The sequence below is a fragment of the Harpia harpyja genome, chromosome 7 (assembly GCF_026419915.1).
Source record: "Harpia harpyja isolate bHarHar1 chromosome 7, bHarHar1 primary haplotype, whole genome shotgun sequence".
NCBI classification, from domain to species: Eukaryota; Metazoa; Chordata; class Aves; order Accipitriformes; family Accipitridae; genus Harpia; species Harpia harpyja.
The window spans coordinates 49,015,696-49,037,636 of record NC_068946.1 but is presented as its reverse complement, the minus strand read 5'-3'; the positions used below and the strand labels follow the sequence as shown (position 1 = coordinate 49,037,636).

Sequence of the window (21,941 nt, the reverse complement as noted above, 5' to 3'; positions counted from 1 at the left end):
TCGTATGTCCATCTAGGACTCAGAACCCCTGTTTTGAAAGCAGAGCGAACTACCTCACCCAACGAAAGGGAGCACGTTCTGAGCACCGAGCTCAAATTGGCTAGGACCCAAGCCAGAAGTCTCACAGTGTTGTAAAGCCACGCAGACATACCCACTCAGGTCGGAGTGCAGTCCAGTCACGGCAGCCCTGAAGTGGCCCAGCTGGGGGTAGGCTACCCCCGAGCTCACTTGCCTCGTGCGTGCTTGCTCCGAGCTGCCCTGACCTCTGCCTCCAGAGCTGGTGCTGCCGGGCAAGGTCGCGTCTGTCTGCGGCCACCACGGGGAGGTCACTGAGAGCGCTTGCACGAGGCCTTACTGGGCACGGACTGCACTACTGAAACAGCCGCTCTCCGCAGCACAGCCCCCACCCCATTCCCTAACCGTGGTGTGTAGGGGGGTCTTTAAGCTACACGTTTCCATTTGTCAAAATTGTCTCAATAGAATTTACCCACTGACAGGCTTGGGGCTGCGAGATCACCTTTCTATTTAATCAAAGGTTTTTGATTCTCAGATGAATGATGCAATACTTGTTCCGTCAAAGCAAAGACTGTCTGAGTAATTACCCAAGTTGATGTAAGATCTATTGTCAGGGGAATTTTGTAGGAGTATTTGACAACGTAAGTGACAAAAACCACAGGAGCATGATCTGATAAGAAAACAGATTTTACCATACCACCCATGGGAGTAGTACAGAATTAAAAATATTTTTTCTAGCCTCAAGTCTGAGTCAACTCATGTGGGGAAATGTGAGATTAGAAATAGGCTAGGATGTCTCCAGACATCAACAAATCCCACGTCTCTGCATGTTTTTTTCCCCTCCATAGGGCAAGTTCACATTCCGAGATCTGCTACCAAGCCTTATATTCCTAATCAAGTCTTATTGTTTCGAGTATCTTGCCATCAAAGTTGCCTCCAAAAAGTAAAGTGAAGAGACAGCAAAACAAGCAATTTGAAGACTGCTAGGCAGTCTCCTGGGACCAAAGTCTCACTTGACGTGTATCACTTAAAAGAAATGTTGTGTAGTGTGGAAGAACATTCTTACAGTTAGCCTGAGGAACTAGCTTGGCAACAATAAAAAGCTGCAGTTATACAGACACTCATTTCTCTCCCTGTGCCTTCTAGGTGAAACAACTGAGGCTTCTTACACTGCTGAGAGTTTTAGTAAAAAATAATGCAGTTGAGAGTGGCTCAGCAAGGAGGATGATAACATTCTCCATAACTTTTTTAAGTTTTTAAAAGGCTTTGGCAAGGCAAAACGACATTTGGAAAGCAGAGTCCGTCAGAGAAAATAACTTTTTTAATGGTATGCAAGGGATATTTTTAGGAAAAACATACCCTAAAAAAAATGGAAGCTGTTATCTGCTGATACAGTTCTGCTTCTAGCACTAATGGACTCAGTGGTTTTAGTACTGTGCCACCAAATCCCATTCTGACTAGCCCTCCAGCTGGTGTAAAAGTTCTCTCTATTTTATGTTTGGTTAGTGTATTTATGGGGATGGGTAGGTGGCAACATTTTAACTCAAATATCTTTTAGCACAGAGTCTTAAAAGAGTATTTGGATATTGGTGAGGGACAGAAAGTCTTTAGCATAGTACAGCAGGTTGTGTGGCATTTAAAACACGTGTGCAAGGCTAGCAGGAGAATAGTTTGGATGTGAGTCTCAGAGAAGATGCGGAGGAAGTGAAAAGCTGTAGCTACGGGAGGAAAGTTAAGGACTTGAAGCATCACTGGCATGTAGGTGCAGTTCTAGTGCCTATGGCACAGTGTCATGTAACGCTAAATCCCCAAGTAACTCACAGCACCGAGTGAAGTGTGCCTATGTGGTTTGTCGAGTGCCAGATGCAGATGCGTGGGCTTGTCTGATTGAAGGCAACACACTGAGCTGTCCTGTGGCCACAGCTGGAGTGTTGTGCTTACTGAATATAACCCCTTTAGCACTGCAAGGAGGGAAGAACTTTGCCCTTTTTGAGTAGAAAAACTTGGTCACTGGAGCAGAAACCTCATATCCCACCACCTCAGCAAGTAATTTCAAATTACAGAGAGAACCTTGTCTTTTCAGCACGTAGGAGCTGCATAACCACATCACATGCTGGCCCAGATGTCACAAAAAGTCCTGCAGCTCGTTTGCTGGAGTCCCTGGAGGAACGGTCCAAAACTGCTCGTGTACAAATGCCCAGATCAACGCAGAGCTGTACAGAGCTAATTTACAGTGAGCCTGGCTGGGCACAGAGTTAGCGCAGCTCCTTATGGCCCGGTTGCTCCAGGCCATTTTGCAGCAGGGCTGAGTAGCTGAAATAAGTGGGGTTGCTCCCAGCCCACCCAGCTCGCTCACCGATATCTTCACATCACACTGCACCGTGCTTTGCAGATACACCTTGAGCACTATAATGTCTATTTGCCTGTATAACTGAAGATTACATAAGGTGTAAGTAGGTAGATCCTTTAGTCTAATAAGAACCAAAAGTATATATTGAATAAAAGTATCATTTACTAGTGATTTCCCTGAGTGGAAAATGTTCTGGGCTGTTTTTCAGAGGTTTGACAGATGGAGCTGCTGTGATTTGCAGCATGGCCCAAAGTGCACTAATGTTTCTGCCATTTGTAACCAGACACTCTTCAGTCCTCCATCTTTGGAAATAAAGCTTTAGGTTTCATTTCTCTCTGTGTTGAATTGGAATATTATAATACTACTGTAGGCCAAAATGGAATTCATGGCACATTAACAGCAACAAATGATAAATATTAGGAAGCTTGTGAGATAGTGTAATTGTTGTAATGGTAGAAATTATATTAGTAATAAAAGAAAAAGCTAAAAAATAAATTGGATACAATAAACATTGGATTGACTCAATCAAGATAGGAGCAGTAGGGCAGAGAGGTATTCAGCGAGCTGTTTGTTTTCTGAAGCTGGAAGATATTTTGTCTCCAAGAGGACCATCTGATTAGCAGAGTTAAATGAGATGAATAATGCTGTAATATTTTTGTGAATTGTTTTTCCAGCTGAAATTTGCCTTCCCCATCTATAACAGTGATATGTTTTGCATAAAGCACTCAAACATCATGCAGGGAAGGGTAGGAAATGACTGATCTTTTAGTATGAGAGTTCCATTCTGAGCAGAATACGAGGAGTAGGTTGCACAGCTGATGGTAGCAGGAACTGTAGCAGTATGCTGAAAATATGTTCGCTGAGTATTTCTTTTTTTAAGAGGATGCTTTTCCTTTTCATATGTCCACAGACAATAATATCCTAATCAACATACTCTTTGAAACAAAGGTAAATTTTATGTTAAATATCGGCAAAAAATCATATTGAAATAAGTTGCAGGTGTTTATAGTTTGTTCCACAAGCTGTTTTCATCTCCCAAAAGTGATTTACCTTTTATTTAAATGAGAAGTTATACTGGATTTTGTGCAATATGACACACAGATTGTCTAAATCCTTAAGAAAAATACTGGTTAAATATTTTTTGCAAACTTGAACACTCTACTTCATAGCAAGTCCCAAAGTGAAATATTTTATTTCTTACTGTATTTTTAGGCCCTGGTACATGAATTCCAGGTTGTGCAGCATCCATATTATTTTAATGGAAAACAATATTTGTATTTGGTAGGAGAAACAAACATGGGATTTAGCAGACTGATTAGCAGTAAGTGACACAGGGAAGTTTGTAAGATATACCTGTGTAATTTAAATGTCTAATTATCTTTCACAAAGGCTAAGAAGAATGATACAGGTTTTCATACCACATGTCAGAGTCCCCCCAGCCTCAACTGCCCATCAATCCATCAACGACTGAGACACCTCCCTATAGCTCCACTCCCATTAGTGCCGTCCTCTCTGGATTACTCCATTCTTTGCCTGATCATTAATAGAGGCCACTAAAACTTTTACATACTCTAAAAAGCTGTAGCATTAAGAACTTGCCTTAACTACTCTAGTGTTATTCTCAGCAAATACAACCCCAAGTGATTATTTGAAGAATTATCTGAATAATTGCCAGTCAAACATTTAAAAGTGATTTTTCTGACATCCTATTACATATGCACATATCCTATGGGTTATTGTACGCTCTGTAAAGCATACCGTAAAACAAGACCTCAGATGGATTTGGATGGATGAAGAGTAAAGTAGAAGTGGGTGGGAATGAAGAAATTAAATATGAATATATTATATTGCTGAGGATTATAAAATAAAAATGTTAATCATGCAGTAATAGTCTATGATATTTCTTATAACAGGAGTGTCTAAGCTGCACCAAGACACTGTATCCACAGAAAAGTTACCAGATTGGGAAACATTGGTAACACGTGTACTAAGATGCAAAGCAGATTTAGAATGTAAGAGCTTTTCAGACAATGCCTGAAACCGAGGAACAGAATTAGCTAAGCAGCCAGCACACACTTCCTGAACGCTGTTGCAAGAACTATTTTGCCCTGCATAGCCTAACTGGAGAGTCGTTTGTGGCCCCTAATCAGTAAAAATATGGGCCAGTTTTTTCAAGCTTCATTTCCTAATGGCTATGCCTAAATTCATATTTAGACACTTTAGCTGCCCAGTTTTCAAAGGTGCTAGAAATCTGGAGCTTTTGCTCATGTCTCTGACAGATTCACGTATTTGGATCCTGTGAAAATCATGGTGTTTATATACGTGCTCGAAAATTGGTTTAGATATTCTCCCTCTATCTGGCAGAATTTCAATCTGTAGCATCCTACTTCTGTACATTGGCTCTGTGGGCAATGTCATGGAACATCAGCAGACGTTTTCCCCTGAGTTAAAAGGAAGGCCAAATACTCTGTATTTTTTAATCTGGTGCTACAATGTTACAGTTAAGATCATATCATAATGAAACTCTTCATGTTTTTAAACCCATTTCTTACTGCATTTTCCATAGCATTAGTGTATGAGAAACTGGAAAGTGCTAAAACTTTCATCTGTACATTTTACAAAATATTTTTATTATTACTATTATTGGAACACCATCCTTTCTTTTCATGCTTCTGAGAACCACTACAATAAGCCAGGGTACCAGAGAGTTCAACATTTATAATACAGCATTTCTATAAATAAAATCCATTGTAAAAACATGGATTCTGTATTATGACATCATTAGCAGCACAGTGGTGAAAACAGAGACAGCAGAGCAAGCCAAAAAAACAGCAGTCACCATCTAAAAGAGCTGCATAATGTGGAGAGCTGTAGCTTTTCTGGTTAACTGCTAAAGACTGAATAGTCTTTGGAGGTGCTGTTTGTTCATGGTAGTTTCATCACTTATAGCGGTTATACTAGAAGATTAAATGTCTGGCTGTGTAGGAAATAGAGGTATGAAGACATTTATCTTCTTGTCTTGTTCCACAAGGCAAATACACTTGGGTTTTTTTCCTCACATTACACAAAAAATACTTGGTTGCTCAATTTGTATGTTTTCTAAGTGGAAAGGGGGCTAATGTTGATGGCACCCACTACTGTCACATGCACTCCATTTAGCTCAGCAGTGTCCTTCTGTCCCTGTGAAAGTGGGAACCCACATGCTCTCCACCACAGCCAAAAACTTCGATACCAAGTAGGGAATGCTCTGGACTTGGGATTTCAGGCATCTCCTTCCATTCCTGTGGGAGATAGAGCTTCTTTTGCCTCCATATTCTGTTCTTCCAGAAGGTTGTAAGGCATGGCGTCTGGATGTCAAAGGATAGAAGAACCCAGATTTATGAAAGCATCATTATATAGGTAATTACCATTCATATTTACTTAGGGACAGAAACTACTCGGTGTCCACAGGTGCTAGGACACAGGGTGTGAACAGAAACATCTCCATAGGCTCCAGAGGCTCTGGATAGCAGAAAACTCCTGAGCTTTTACACAGGGCAGTCCAATAGAAATAAAATCGTAGACAGTTCCAATTGATATATCAGAGTCTGGCTTGCTGTTGCTGGTGGCATTAGCATTTGCTAACCTGTGCTAAGCCAATTTTGTGAGACAGTTGGGAGTTTAACAAACCTATTTCAGATTGTATTTTGGAAGAATCTCAAGCATGGGGGAAACTGGTCATGTTCTGTTCATTGCAGCAGATGGTATCCCATTTGGTGTTTGTTAGCTTTGTTTGCAGCTCAATATTTTGTTTCTAGGGGAACTCAGTAAGTTAAATAATTTATCTCTCTAATGCATCAAGAGTCTGATCCAAAGTCTACTGAAGTCAGTGCAAAACATTTGATTAACTACCATATACACTGGATAAAATGCCAGGTCTTGTATGTTGAAGAGCATTTCAGATGCTCTCTAGTGAGAACGATACAGGCCTCTGTCTTTCCATGGAGAACTTTTGCCTGCAAAGAAAGAAATACTCAAACAGTGACAAAAAGCTTAGCAGTTAAGAGTGCAGGACTGTGGAGATCAGGGTGATGTTCTGGCTGACTGTCCGAATTGCTGAAACTCTCTTGCTATTAAATTCCCCATTTTTAAATAAAGAATAAAATAATACCTTCCAGCTGCATTTGGAATTTAATCCAATACTGTTAGCAGGCTGCTTTGGGGGCTTTGAAGGCCCCATAGCAGTGCTAAGCAAATAATCATTATCACTTAATATTCTCATCAAGCATTCTTACTCAAGATGGGATCTTGCATTACAAGGGCTAACCACAAACACATAGCCCCTCTGCTGAGGAATTTTCAGAATGCCAGAAGCAAATTCACACCCTGATCCTGCAGAGTTTTACATGAGCAGAACTATACCGCCTTCAGCAGTCCTGCTGTCCATGCAGGGCTCCTAACAGCGTCTGCCCATGGAGGAAATTTTTATTCCATTCTTAAAAGTATTTGAATCCTGAATAATCTAAAATATCAAAGAAATCAACACTTTAAAGATTATTTTTTTTCTATACCAATAAGTATCAAATGCATGTTCATTTTCAGCAACACTTTTCAATTATTCATTCACTAGTAGGGCCTGGGAACTGCTTTATTCTGTATTTTTATCCAAATTTCCTGTTTGTATCATCTTTGGTCATTCAAAAAATGAGTGCATTTTAGCTCTACAGTGTGTCTGCATGAATTCCAGTTGTATTTTAGTCCTCCTAGTGGCCTATTATATTAACAATATTATAATCTTTATTTTAGGCGTAGGAACATATTCTATATTACCAGTATCTCACGACAGTTTGCAGCATTAATACTGCAGTAACACTTCTATATTGCTAAGGTCAATAAATCTTCTAAAGCATTTGTCCAACAAATCCATTCATGCGGCTGGCTATCACTTCATGTACACATTATTTATACACAAATTGTAGCAAAAATCAATACAAAAAATACTGCATTATTCTGTCACTGCAGGAAGCCCACTGTGGGAACAGGAGCCTGTCCTAGTTCCTCACACCAAATTCCTTCTTTGATCATTCCCAACAAAGGTTTTCTCACAGCCAGATAGGGGGGTCAGACCCCACAGAACTGGGATTTCCAATATATATTTTCACTGCGCTTCCTTTCTCTGAAAAAGCCTCCAAAGCCTTGTCAGAATAACACCTCACATTCTAAGAGGGGCCTTTTATAGCCTAGGTGGACTCAGCACAGATGTTTACCAGCCTTTTAGATCCTGTTAGCTGCTTAATCTGAACCTTGCTGGTGTCCAGGGAAGGCAAAGGTGGAAAGGCAAAGGTCTGTCCAGCACACTTGTCCTTGACTCCTCTCTGTTTCGAGGCTGTGCCCCTCACAGAGGGTTTGCAACCGCTAATGTTTCTTAGCAGATCCAAGTGAGAGACCTTTTGTATGCCTAGCTGAACCACAAAGTAGGGTAGAGGTTCTCATGACCGGAAACAGATGTACTTGGGTCGAAAAGATGAAGCAAACAAATCTAAACCCATAAATTAACTAAAATTCCCCTTGGATCACAGCCAAATTATATGTGTATTAATCAAAAAGTATATCACTGCTTTAATTTTGTGAGGAGGCAAGTTGAACTTCATAAAATTCATAAATCTCCTGGCTGTAGGAACTTCCATCTGCATCTCCAGCAGTGGTCGTCTTGGTGCCCAGCATTACTCTGCTTAATTTGCAATGTTTCTTTTTGATCATCCTTTAGAGCTGGGCAAAGGAATATCATCTACAATCTGCATTTATGATGTGAATTGCCTATTCCCTGCAGGTAGCCCTGTCTTTCTCATTTCCTTTTCGATTAATCCACACTGTTACTGAGTCACAGCCTAGGACTGTATCCTTGAGTTGTCTGGTAAACATGAGATTAGTTACAATCTATATTTTTTCCATCAAGATATATTTTAGTCCACTGGCTAAATTATTAAATCTAATCGTAGCCTGTTTCTGTTCTCGGAGTTGTCACCATGAGCACAGACATAGTGCTTTCTCCTGGTAACTGTGGCAGACGCCCCAAATGACACAGATTCTCTCAGGTACCAGGCATGCAGCAGTATTTGAACATACACCAGGTACTCCATAATCCATAAATCAAATGCGAAGGCCTGTTCCTTGACCGCAGCCTCTCAGGAGACAAGTGAGAGGGCTGAACAAGGAAGCACAATTGTTATCATTACGCAAGTCTTGTTTCTGATGGAGGCAGGCAGGATGGCTTATTTATTTTGTATACACAAAGTAGGTATTGTAAGGGTGGGAATGGCTGGCCCCAGCAGTGGTAGTGGTCATAGAAAAATGCAGCAGTTGTGGAGGTGAGACCAGAGAAGGACACAAAGAGGACATCACACCTGGCTCCAGTGCTCTTTTGATACCAGGAGCATGTCTGTGGGATATGGACAGCACAGGAATCTCAGCAATGGAGTACTTCGTCGAAGGTGAGGCAGAAAACCTTTGTAACATAACTGATGGGTGACATTGAAATGAGGCCTTGCAGGTAGACCGAGCCAAGAACTCTGCTCGGCTGGTCTCTGAGGTGCCTTACTTGCCTCAGATCCTATCGTGGTGTGTTCCACCATTTTGGCACGCTTCTTCATCCTTCCTTGTATAAATGGTGGGGAAGTAGTTCTTACTCCCCTCACGGGTTATGCCCCATCCTACCACGTGCTGTGGTCTTTGCTCCTTTGTTGTCTCTGTTTATTCCCTTGTCCAGCTGATGTTTCTGTGGTTCTTGCTCAGCTTTTAGCGGGAGGCACCCAGGATGCAGCTGTAACACCTTCTTACAGTGGACTTCTGTCCTGTGAGAATAAACATAGGCTTGGGTCACAGAATGATTTCCTGAGCCAGCAGCACATCACACTGGGCACGTTCGTGTGGCCACATGCACAAGAAGATTGCAAACACTCCTTTCCTCTTCAGCACCTTGAGTGGGGAAGCCGTGCAGGCAGACACCTGCAGCTCCCCATGCTTTCACAGGAAATCTGGGAGCTCCTGCCAATGGGCCTGAGTTAACAAACATGTCCTCAAGCACATCTGAAACTCAGCCATGAATTTCTCAGCTTTTAAATTACATTTTTTACTTGATTATCTTCCAACAGTTTTTTTTAATTCGTGATTAATTTGGGGTTGGCTATTTAATACATTGTTTGGTTAACTAATTCATGTAGCTGTTTATAATTATTGCCTTACTATAAAATCATCTTAATAGAAGGTTGGTTGGGGTTTTTTGTTTTCTTTCCAGTAGAATAACAAGTTATTTTATTATTCAAACAAGGCTTACTTCCTGCTGTTTTCAATAAGATTTTTAATAAATATGTAAATTTAAAAATTAATTTACTGCATACGTTTGGCAGCATGATTCTTGAACTGACAAAAGTTTGATGGATTGTAAAATTATCCTCCATAAAAATCATCAGTCATAGTAAACAGAATTTATCAACCTCTGGTAATTTTACAGCTTATTCTTCATCTTATCTTCTGTTAGGAACTCACTTAAAATTGATTTTAATACAGTATGTTTCTAGAACCGTAATTCATTCATAGATTAATTAGATTTTAGGTTAATATCCCATCATGGTATAGGACATGAGCCAACAGTGTTTTCCAGTTGCTACAGAACCGCAGTAGAGAAACCTTGATTACTGTTCCCATGTGGTTTAACCGCCAAGACTAATCACTAATCAAATTCAAACGACATAAAATGGAACATCCTTCATAGCATTTATTTTCTAGCTGACTTATACTATGGGCTCTTTATTGATACAACTTGGTGTACTGAAATGAACTAAAAATTGGAAGAGAGGATTTATCCTTCTACTTTAATTTGGTTCTGCAGCTTGTATCTGAAACTCTTGCTCAGATTTTTGTGCATGTTGTGCCTCTGTCCCTCAAAATATTCTGCCCTACAGCAAAGATAAATTGTTTGCATAAATTTAGAAAGTACATGTAAATAACTGTACTGTTATGTAGGATTTGATGGCAGATGAACTTAAACATAGGTTTCCATTCTGCAATTCATGCTTTGCTTGAATCATTATTGAAAATTGTGCAGATCATAATGTCAGCTGAAGAGGTGGCAAGTGCAGCCATGTAACCAGCATCATTGTTTGTATCTACCCTGTCCCAGTTTTCTCTGATTACAAAGGAACTTGAGCAGTCTCATTGCACAGGGTCAGAAAGCAGTATGCACATAGTTCAGGCTGCAGCAGGTTTACTGGGAAGGCAACCTGGGCTACAGCCTCTTCCTCTGCTGCCTCCAGGAGCACTTAACCTGTGCAACATGTGGCACGATTGCCTAGCCGCATCCCCTAGCCCTCCCTTAGGGAAGGTGGTATCCACATCCTTACAGAGGAGGGCACACCTAAAGGGCATTGGGTTTTGGTTAGATTCATTAAAGGTAAGGAAAACGGGATATGTAGATAGTTGATTAAGAACTGTAGTGGAAAGGAAAATGACGATTTGAGGCTCCTAAAATAAACTGTTTTGTTGGGGTGGGGTTTAAGCATGCTAATTCAGAATTTTTTAAGAATAAAGGCGATCCTGCTTCCAAATGTGAAAATTATCACCTCTGTATTTCTGCTTGGTGAGAGCTTGGAAGAGGTATCGTTCTGATGCGTGTGCACTGTGTATGCGAACATGGAGGCTACCTCCACAGCGGCTAAATGTGCAGTCACAGAGAGGTGGACTGATGGGTCTGGAAAGATTGTTTGTCTCTTCCCAACTGTCCTCCTCAGAGGCTAAAAATGAGAAAACTTTGCTATGGAGCTCAGTCCTTTGTTCAAATGACCTCTATGAATCATCTTTAAAACTTCTAAGACGGGACATTCCCTTTCTTTCCTCTGCAGGTCTTCCAGCAGAGATTCATACTCTTTGAACTCCCCTGCAGACAGCGTAGCCCTCTTAGTGCGTACAACAAGCCAGTTTTCATAGCTGGGAGAATTATTTCTGCATGGTTTCTTCATACTGCTGATTTGCTCTTGATGCTGCCACATAACATTGCTCCTTCTCTATCTGCTGCTTCTGTCTTTTTGCCCTTAGGTCAGCTGATGTACCTTGGATAGTCACAGGCTAACCTGAAGTGAAGCTAGTCCCGTACTCAAAAGAGAGAATTACCAGTGTGGAAAATTATTACCCACTACCAATTACCATTTGCAGTACAATCTTGAAGCGCAGTTCCGTTTTCCATCAGTATGCTGGGTGACTGACATACAGACATTACAGGCCAGGAACTCAGACATCACTAGAGAGTGAGAGGATAAGTGTCTCTGTAATTACCATAATAAATAGTCTTGTTGAAAAAAGCCAAAGGTGGAAGTTGAAGACAGGTAAGAGCACAGCTAATACTAAGGAACACTAGTCTGAGAATAGTTCATCTATACCGAAAAAATTACCCCGATTACTGAAAATGTCAGTGAGATTGTATGTTGCATGAGTATGATCCTGCATTTACTGAGTTTGAAAGGAATTTTTTGCTACGGTCAAATGTGGGATAGAATCTGTCTCTTTAAGAGCCACGTTTTGTATTAGATTTAAAAAATCTTTCTTGAACTCTACTTTTTTCCCCTTCTTGATTCAGTTCTGAGTAAGCATCCCAATTTAAAAAAATAAAAAACCCCACTTCCAAACCTCTAATCTAGGATACAGTTGTAGCCCCTTTTTTATAAAGCCCCTTCTTCATTGAAACAATAATCAGCCATACTTTCATCAAGGTAAGGACAACTTTCATTCAGTAGGACAAACCTCTGTATACGTAAATGCTGTGTGGTGAAACACAGTCTGATGAAGACTGAAACAGTGAAGTTACTTAGGACTGCATAGTTCTAGTACCATTCGGTAAGTTATCACTGGCAACATAACCCTCAACATAATTCCATCAAAGAATAGTATTGAACTTCAAATGGTTGTCGAGTTCAAAAACTTTGTCAGCAATTTATATTTCAGTATGAATTTTTTCATTGTGATTTTTTTCCCATCACTAGAAAATCAGAACAATTTTGTTATTTAACTCCCTCTACAAGTAAAGCTAAAAGGATCTCTGAAAAGTAAAGTGTATCCTATGCATGCCTTGTTCATTTTCAGTCTATCATCACATTCAAAAACTGAGTATCAGCTTCCTTTCTCACCATGAATATTTCTTCCTTAATGCCTTGTGATGAGCCTCTGATTGCAGTAAGCATTGCTTTTATTGGGTAGATTCCCTCTGTGAGAAGCAAAATTGGTGATTCTACCAATGTGAACAGAGTGAGGCCCTGCTTTACCTTCTGGAGAAAGTACTTGTGTTTAATTGCTTTTCCTTGTAATAAATCCCCTCAACACACTTGACTGAGGACCTGCATTGTGACCATTTTCCAAGGTGTTGCCACTTAGAATTATATTTTCTTATTCTATTTCAAATACATTTTGTCCATGCACATTTGATGCAGCCAGTGGCCATTCTGAGGCGCTATGGGAAAACAACCACATTTGTGGCATCCAGTTCATAACTGAGCAGAAGGTAAAAAGCCAGATTTACCTGACCTGGAAACTGGGACCTGAAAATTCTGGTTTATTAAATTACGCAAAAATTCAAAGAGGATTGGTAGATACCTAATAAGGTCAAACAGTCTTGTCATATCAACAAAATAATCATATACTTTGTAAATTATGAGGATGATATTCTTGGCATTAGAATGCTGAATGTACCTAGACATCTCATCATTTTATGAAAATTATACTCTTGAAAGCATAAGGCTCAATTCACTAAACTATCTTTTATCTCCTAAACCATGCAAGAATTCAAGCTATAGACAACATTAAGTCTCAACTGCTCAGTCACCTATTTGTTAAGTGATAGCTGCTTTGTCCAGATCTGGAGTTATGAATCATACACAGTTCATGCTAATCAGCTTTATTTCCTCTAAGGTAATTTACTTACAATTCAGGATCATCAGAAATGCTGTCCTTGTGATACTAAAATCTATTTGCAGATTGTTACACTCTTAAACACAGTAGGCAAGCTTTGGTTCTGTTGTCATTGTATTACCCATAATGCCATAATTGGATGTTACGTACCTATGTATATATGGCTTTCCTATAAACTGCTGAACAGACTAATGAACTTAAAAATACTTCATATCAATGCATTTTTTCCCAAGAAAAGAAACTGGCACTTATTGTTTATCTTGAAAATCTGATGGTGTATCTTTGAGAATGTCATTTTCTGCTACAGCAAATAATCATGGGATTTCTGCTCAAGTAGAAAAAAGTGATTCATTATTTCAAAAATTATTTTACTGTCAGTCCAGAAAACAGATGAAAGCTTCTGACAATATACAAGGGAGAGCAAGGCTTATCTTATTATTTAAGGTTATGCTTTAAAGAGAAAGAAGTTCAAACATCACATTTTTAGCTCAGCTGTAATACAGCAGAGGTCATGCAGTTACAGCTTTCACCTTTGTAGTTTCCTGGCTGTGACTGTACAGCTATTTTCAGTGCAGAGTGTTACCTGTCCACCTGATGTTAAATGAGATCTGGAGATTGTTCACATTCCACAGAGAGTCTACCATTGCATTCTGTCCTGGCTAGCTGATGAAAGCTATTACCTGGTAGTTCAAAACCAACCCTTTTCACGTTACACCTTTCTGCTGCAAACTGGTCGTGTAACACCACTGAATTCAGTGAGAAGTTACTTCTGATTACACCAGTATATCTTTGATCAGAATACTGCTCTGTATCTCAACACACCTATTTTACAAGAAGCTGTGAACATATTAAAAATGTCCTACTAAACAGGTTATGTATGAGCAACCTCTGTAATGCTGCAACCGCATATCCCTCTTAAGCCCCTTGTGTCATAAATACAAAGCAATTGTAGGACTAGAGGATATCTAAATTGGTAAAACACTGAATTTAAAATAAGAAAAAGTGGCATTGTGGGATCAAGTTTACCTTGAACACATACAGACAAAGTAATTAACAATTTTTAAAAAGGTAAAAATCTAGAAAATTGTTTTCCTTCACACTAAAGTTTTAAACAATAACTAAAAAAATAAAAAGTGAACATACTTTGTATCTCCTATTAGAGATCAGATCTGAAATGAAAGACCTTGAGTTATACAATTAAGTATTGATTTTGTTGATCTATATTTAATTCTCATAGCAATTTAGTTGTTTTTACCCAATAGTGTTCTGCAGTTATACTTCACTTGAAGCAATGCCCTTCTTGCTTTTGTGTTAATCTAAAAACTAAATTGCCCAGTGCTTGAGAGACATAAATAAAGTTCATTTTATTCTTGTGTGTAACTGATTCTGAGCCCTTTAAAGTGCTGGTTAACTAAACTTAGACAGCTGGAAAATATCCTGCAGAATGGTTCGTTGCTAATTCTGGGCTCTGGCATGCCTTATAAGCATAGCCTGACCTCCAGGCCATCAGAGCTTCTGCGTGTTACCATATAGAAGAAATGGACTTGCTGTTGCATTCCTTCCTGCATGCCAGCTGTGGGGTCCTTTGTACCTATGAACCAGCCCATCCTTCCCCGCTCCTTCCTGTTAGACCTGCAGAGCCTTTGTGCCATTCAGAACAGCTACAGTTGTGGCTAGTCCTTGATCACACAGCACTGAAAATGCATTCTACCCACATGTAACCTCTCATTTTTAAAGTTTGAAAAAAATCTAATGTGATGTATTAATGTAGAAGTAACACCTATTTATAATGTATCAGTGTAACTGCAGGCTAGTTTTGTTTTCCTAATTTGCTGTGCTTGAAGTGACATGCCAGATTTTATTATATCACTAATGGGTTTAGTTATTCCCTTTAGGATGTTGCCAACAAGGAAACATTACTCTGATTTATGACTCATGAGTTTTTTTTAAAAAGTGACGTGACTTGTGATGAATGTCTGTATTACGTCACATAGAGTTTCTCCTCTTCTGACAAGTAGTCACTGCTCTCAGGTGGTATAAAGCACCCCATTCTGACTAGCTAAGAAATTCCAGTGGTGGGAAGCTCTCCACTTACACAGAGTAGAACAACAAATGCTCCCCATGCCCTAAGGCTATACCAGTATGGATTTTCTATATCAAAAGTAGAGTTAGTATAAGTAAAACAAGCTATCCATTGATCTGCTTTAGGATGATGGGCCAGTGCTTTTACAGAGGCACTGTGAAAATCACAGTCCTTTTCTGCACTGAGCCTTTTTTTTATTTTGCTTAGACCAAAATCTGTGACTACATGTTTTTATCTTTTCCCTTAATACTTAGGAAAGCATATAGTGACCACACCAAATGCAGCAGACACCTTGTTTATTCGTAGAACAGATGCAGAATAGTCAGCAGCAAAGTCAACACCTTCAGGCTGAAATGGCTTCAAGTATGACTTCTGAGAAGAATCCTGTGTGAGAGCAAGCACGTACTGTTGGTCCCATCTTAGCTCTTCTAGCAACACTGAATAAAATCACCAAGTCCTTGTTTTTCATGTGGTGATAAAACCACCTGTTAATTACGCAGAAGGTCACTACTAATACAGGAAAGATTTCATTGGAACCCATGACTTCTTAGAGGTGAGGTGCTCTCTACACTATTACCGAACCTCATCCAATTCTCGTGGATACAAAACACATCTGATCTGCTGCCAAATGTTCCTATCTGCAGGAAAAGCTACTCATTCACATTAGTGTGACTCTCAAATGCATTAATGAACTAATTACTTTAAAGTGCACAATACTAACATCTTTGGGCTAACCCTTGTTCTTTATTACATCTGTGAGTCTGCTGAAGTCAGTAACAAATCTACATGAACAAAACCAAAGCCACTACTTAACCACATACGCAATTTATCAAACAAATTCTAATAATAGTTGCTTTGGTTTTGCCTTTTGATTCATCTAGCAGCTGTTGTGACTGACATGAAAAATAAGAAACTTAATTAAGGATGAATCTAAATAAATCCTCTTTGGTAATTTTTTCCAAAATGTATCTATAGTAACTAGAGAAAAAATTCTTAAAGAACTTGGGGTAATATTTGTTCTGGCACACCAAGTTTAAAGAAATTATTAGTGATTTTCAACTCTAGGAATGTACCTAATTTTGTTACTGTGGGAGAAAATGATTTTTTGATTATGCAGATTCTTACATTAATATCTCTGCTTAAAGTTTTCTTTATTTTTGCTCACGGAGCTCAGGCTGTGAATGAGTTTTCCTCTATGTGTCAAGGACTAGAATATCACATTTTAACTGTCTAACTACAAATATATTTTTATTCCATATACAATTTAACAGAAAATTTAACAGATTTAAGTGCAGCTGTACTAATAAAATCGTGAGATACGATCATATTGTACATATTGTACATCTGATATCTGAGTACGGTTCCAGAGTATTATTCCCTACCGAAAGTCCCATCCAGATGACCCTGCGTTCTTAGCTGATTATAAAATTAGCAATAGGTGGCCTAAACCAGTGTATTGTAGCCAAAGAGATTACACCTACATCAAATGAAAAAACACAAAGTATTACTTTCCACATCACATGAGCATTACCTTTGCATATTTGCGTACTATTGCAGTAATGTGTTAAAGAAAGGAAAATTTTTTTTTTTTTTGCAGAAGGATGTAACTGGGCATTAAGACATCTGAAAAGGACAACTGTATGTCCAAAAAATATCCGTAACTTATTTCTGAATTCTGTCTCTATTTTAGTAATAAATTTTGCTACAGCAACTTTTAGGATTAGTTTTTCTTTTAATTCTTGATGTATTGTAGATGTACCGTTCACTATTCTGTGTATCTTTTGCCAGTGGGTTTCACTGATGGGCTTCACTTCAGTTCACTTCCAGTTTCATTTGATTCAATGATTTTGCTTAAAATTTGTAGAGAATACTTTTGTTCCCTGCAGTTTCTCTAATGTATTGTATAAACTGTTAGCCTTATATTAAATGAGAAACTAGGGTGTGATTAAAGTAGGATTGTAGTCTAGGTTGTGCTTGTAGGGTATAATAAATTATTGATACTACATATATGCAGAATATACCACTGAATTCACTCCAGTCTGTCCTGTGGTTTAACTCTATCCTTCAGCCAGCCAAAGATCCTACTCTTACTCTGATACTTCATCTGGACTGCTCTGTGCAGCAAATACTCCAGGTGTCTCTGCTCCTCCTACCCGAGAGTTGAAATTGGCTCCATTTGAATCAATAAAAGTTTTATCATAGACCTTACTAACACCAGTATTGACTTCTTGCAGACACAAGTCTGTGCCAAGTAGCCACATTCAATTTATCTAAAGAAAAGCTGCGAAGTGGGAAAAATATACACAAAGAAAAATCATTTAGTCTGTCAAATAATAAGGTATTTTAGGTTTAGTACTCTGAAGAGCAGAAAGTGCTAATATGTATGTTATTGATGCCATGTCCGAGAATTTTCTCATCTGGCCTACAGAGAAGTGAAACAACTGTTTCAGTGATAGTGTGTAACATTTTAAATGAGGGCAAAGGGAAGAACATTTTAAGCTGAAATTGAGAATTTCTATTGAAGGGTCCTAAATGTGTGTTTGTTCCTGTTACCAAGGGTTATATTCCTCTATTTCAGAAAACATTGTAATTACAGATTTTGAAGACCTTAACTGTCATCTAAAATCAGAATCTAACATAACATCCCCTAAAACCTTTTAGACTGAAGATTAATTAATGAACCAAACAGAAAATTTTCATTTACTAAGACTTTAGCATCTCCTGTTGCTTTGCGTAAGTTTGTTTGAAACATTTGATTAAAACACTAACCTAATCCAGGCATTGTTAGCTTATGAAATATGACAAGATCACAACATAAACAGTCATTGGACTGGCATTTTGATTTTTAACTAACTAGCCATAAAAACAAGCAAGTGAACTATGTAACAATTTGTCTTCCTCTTGCCCAAGATTTCCAAGGATAAGCAGCGCAGCATGCACAACATTTGACTTACTTGAAACTTGAATTCTTCAAAGAATTCTAATGACCGTTTAAAACTGCCTATGTAATGACCCACATCATCCATACATCTATCCGGCCATGCTATATTTTCAATGTGCTTAAAATACCATTTCATTTTCTATCTAAACCAAAATATCGATGTCTTGGATTGACAGTAATTTACTGATTCAGGCTTCGCTATCTGATGGTAATAGCAAAAATGAGGAATGGCTTGCACTCTGAAAGCATATCTCAGAATTCTTGCATCTTGCCTCTCTGAGAGTCCTATAAAATGTTGAATGTTATATTTCTGTGATGATGTTATCTGTAAGAGGAGTTAGTTACACAGATTTTGAAACACCCTGTGTATGAACGGCAGGTCATTTTTATTGAACTGCTCCCTACGCAGTTCCCTAACTATTTCTTGGTCAGATCTCTGATTGAAAATACCAGTAGCTAATAAAGGGATAAAATTACTCTTGTATAATCCTACTGTGCGTTTTTAATATAATGTGCTAATACATCGTCCAGTGTTCCCGCAGAATTACAACACTTCTCCGAGTAGGCCTGGCCGATATCTGATTGATTCTCGTCTGTGGGGATTGGCCCAGTTCAGTATAATTTCCTGTCTTGTTGCTTTCTTGTCTATTAGAGAGGGTTTGGGTCTGTGGAAATCAATAGGCTTACACATGCAAAATGTGAGGCTATTCTCTAGCAAGTTTCATTTGTGTCAGTAATTTATGGAAAATGCTGTTTTCTCCTCTGAACAGGCCTATGCTCCTTTTTTTTTTAGCAGACTCCAAACTCTACTTAAACAAATACCCATTTAAATGTAGCCCCCAAAGTATTCTTAAAGGAGAAGATGTAAATTACTGTGAAGATGCTGGAGATGCTTAACACATGCAGACCCAGGATCTGCTACTTACAACGTTAATAGCACTTAACTGTTTTGTAAATGGAGTCCTGTTTGTCTCAGCAGAATCATTAAAGTTATGATTTATCCTAAAATGGATATTAATGTTCTATTTAATGATAAGAGATATTTAAGCATCTAACTATTTCCTTTAACCCTGTGAACTTTGGAAAGACGGTAATTAATGGTGTACAGTAGGATAACTTTATAAGAAATATGTTTCTAATATTTCCCCCACTCATTACAGAAATTGAAGCAAACTGAAGAAACAAAAGAAGATTCCCAGAATAGATTATCTAAAATTTCCCTGGAGTCTCTCAATAAATTTAACAGCAATAACGTACTTTTATTAGAAAAAGATAAGAACTGTCTGAACAAGGTTGAAGGACAAAAGGAAGAAAATGGAAAGAAAGAAGCAGCTTCCTTAAATAGCTCGGGTAGGCACAACGTGGACAATTTGGAATCCTTGAGCGATTCTCTGTACGATAGCTTCTCCTCTTGCGCCAGTCAAGGCTCGAACGAGGTATAGAGACCCTTTCCAGTGGGCTGTGACTGCGGCACGTAACGGAGCTGAAAGCGAGTGGGGAGTGAGGTGGGAGAAGAGATGGTTGTTGAAAATTCTCACTCCAGACTGCTGTACTCACAGCAGGGTGTTCTGACTTTTCACCCCACAGCAATAAGAACGGCAAGACGACTGTCATCGCGGTACGTGAGACTCAACACTGAAGACAACGAACGGTTACACAGAATAAAGTCTTAATTTTGCACTTTTGTGAATACTTGTACAGTTGTAAATATCTTGGGAAAATATATTTGTAGGGATAAATGACAGCAATAAATATTAAATTGGTGCTATGCTCCTGTAATAGCAGATTACTAACTTAAAGAAATTGATGTTAATATTAACAAGAAAAGTTAGTAGATTTTTTTAAAAAAGATTTATAATTGTTCTAGTCTTAAAACTGTATGTAGAAACACTGCGTTACCATAAACCTGAGCCTGCCAAATTGTCTGTAATAAACTTTCCTGGACTCCCTTTTACAAAACATTTTATTTTTAGTGCAATTCCATACAGGTGTTCTAGGGAAACGTGCATTTCAGCTATTACAACTTCACAACAGGTGTCTTATTTCGAAAGGGGTTTGACTTTTGACATGGCAAGAAAATGGAATAGATTAAAAGGCCTGATACTGCTGGTATGGACTTCATCAATCATCTGCATAACTGTGTGAAAGATCAGGGTCAAAGTAATTTACTGCTGGCACAAACGGCAGTCTTGTAGGAATGAGAACTACTACACAAACCGCCCTTTACTTCTGACAGCAACATAGTTCCTCTGCTTCCTCTTCCTCTGCACTCATTTCCTATCAAACTATGAATGTACCATTTTGTGTTACCTTTTGTAGTCCCCATTTGGTCTTAATTAAATTGTAAACGTTAAGATAATTTTTAAAAATCGAAACTCAGCTCCTGTTTGTGACGCGCTTAAAGAAGATGGTGCTAACCAGTCCTAGTTCAGACATATCTAGGAGCAGGAGGATTGGCCTGTTTTTATTGGGTGTTTTTGTTTTTTCTACAAAGGTTGTTTATATGTAAGGGAAAGTCTATTTCAAAGGTTCTGTGTATTTTTTCTAGATGTGAAGTATTTATAACTGCTTTTTGTACAGCAATCTGTAAACTAGATATATTTGGGATATTTCTAGACTACAGTTTCTTTAGCACATGCCTGTTAATCTTTGAAATATCGTAAGAAGATCAGTGTTAATATTTTGTGCAATTTGTTATATTTTCCGCCGTAAACTCGCATCGTCTTTTTCGACTTCTAAGAAATTTTCATTGAAACACCTTTCGTAAATAAAACTTACCTTGCAAACATGTGCCTGAAGAGGGGTTTTTGGAAGGGGTTGGTGTGACACCCCCGAGTGTCAGGCGAGCGCCGTCGGTACAGCCGAGCAAGCTGCCGGGGACGGGGACCAGCGCCGGGCAGCGAACGCACCCGGCTCGGTGTGCAGACCGCACCCCGGGCTGCGGGAACACCGCACCTGCAGGCAGGATTCGGGCGTTCGGAGGGATTCGCCACACGGCGACCGAAGAGCCATTTAAGCGCGATTCCGACTCTTCACTTGCTGGTGAGGCGGTGAAACGAGCCAACAGAAGTACGGGGTTATCCGGGGTTATCCGGGGTTACCCGGGAACGAGTCGACCCCTCGGGCTGGCTTAAAACGGGGCGAAAAAGACCCCGACGGCGACGGCGGCGACCGGGCCGCAGCACGGGGCCCGCATCTCCCCCCCCCCCGCCCCCACCGCCGGACCTCCGACGGCTCGCGCCGCCTCAGCCCTGACCGCCGCCGCCGCCTCGCGCCGCCCCGGCCCGCCCCGCCAACGCCTCGCGCCGCCTCAGCCCGCAGCCCCCCCACCACCACCACCAACGGCCGCCACCGCCTCCGCGCGCCCCGCCAACGGCTCCGCGCCGCTCGCGCCGCGCCAGCCCGCTCACCCCCGCCAACGGCTGCCGCCGCCTCGGCTCGGCCCGCCCCGCCCCGCCGCCGGTGAGGTGTCAACGCGCCCCGGGCGGGGGCTGCCGCGGCCGGCTGCGGAACCGCCGCCCGCCCGCCCGCCGGTAGCGAGGTGCCGACCCCCCCCCCCCCCCTCCAGCCCGGGCGAGTGTCCGCCGAGGCGGCAGGGGATTGCCGCGCCGACACCTGCG

General features: G+C 40.1%; 1 protein-coding gene across 8 annotated transcripts in view; it reads left to right on the top strand.

The window, feature by feature from the left end:
• NCKAP5 (NCK associated protein 5) overlaps positions 1 to 21,098 on the top strand; it is a 375,601-nt gene extending 354,503 nt beyond the window's left edge. For all 8 annotated transcript variants that reach the window (XM_052791617.1, XM_052791615.1, XM_052791612.1 and 5 more), the window contains one exon: positions 19,482 to 21,098. In XM_052791617.1, coding sequence (XP_052647577.1) covers positions 19,482 to 19,763 — 282 coding nt within the window. In that variant the 3' untranslated portion in view covers positions 19,764 to 21,098. The remainder of the gene's footprint in view (positions 1 to 19,481) is intronic.
• The last annotated feature ends 843 nt before the right edge of the window (positions 21,099 to 21,941 follow it).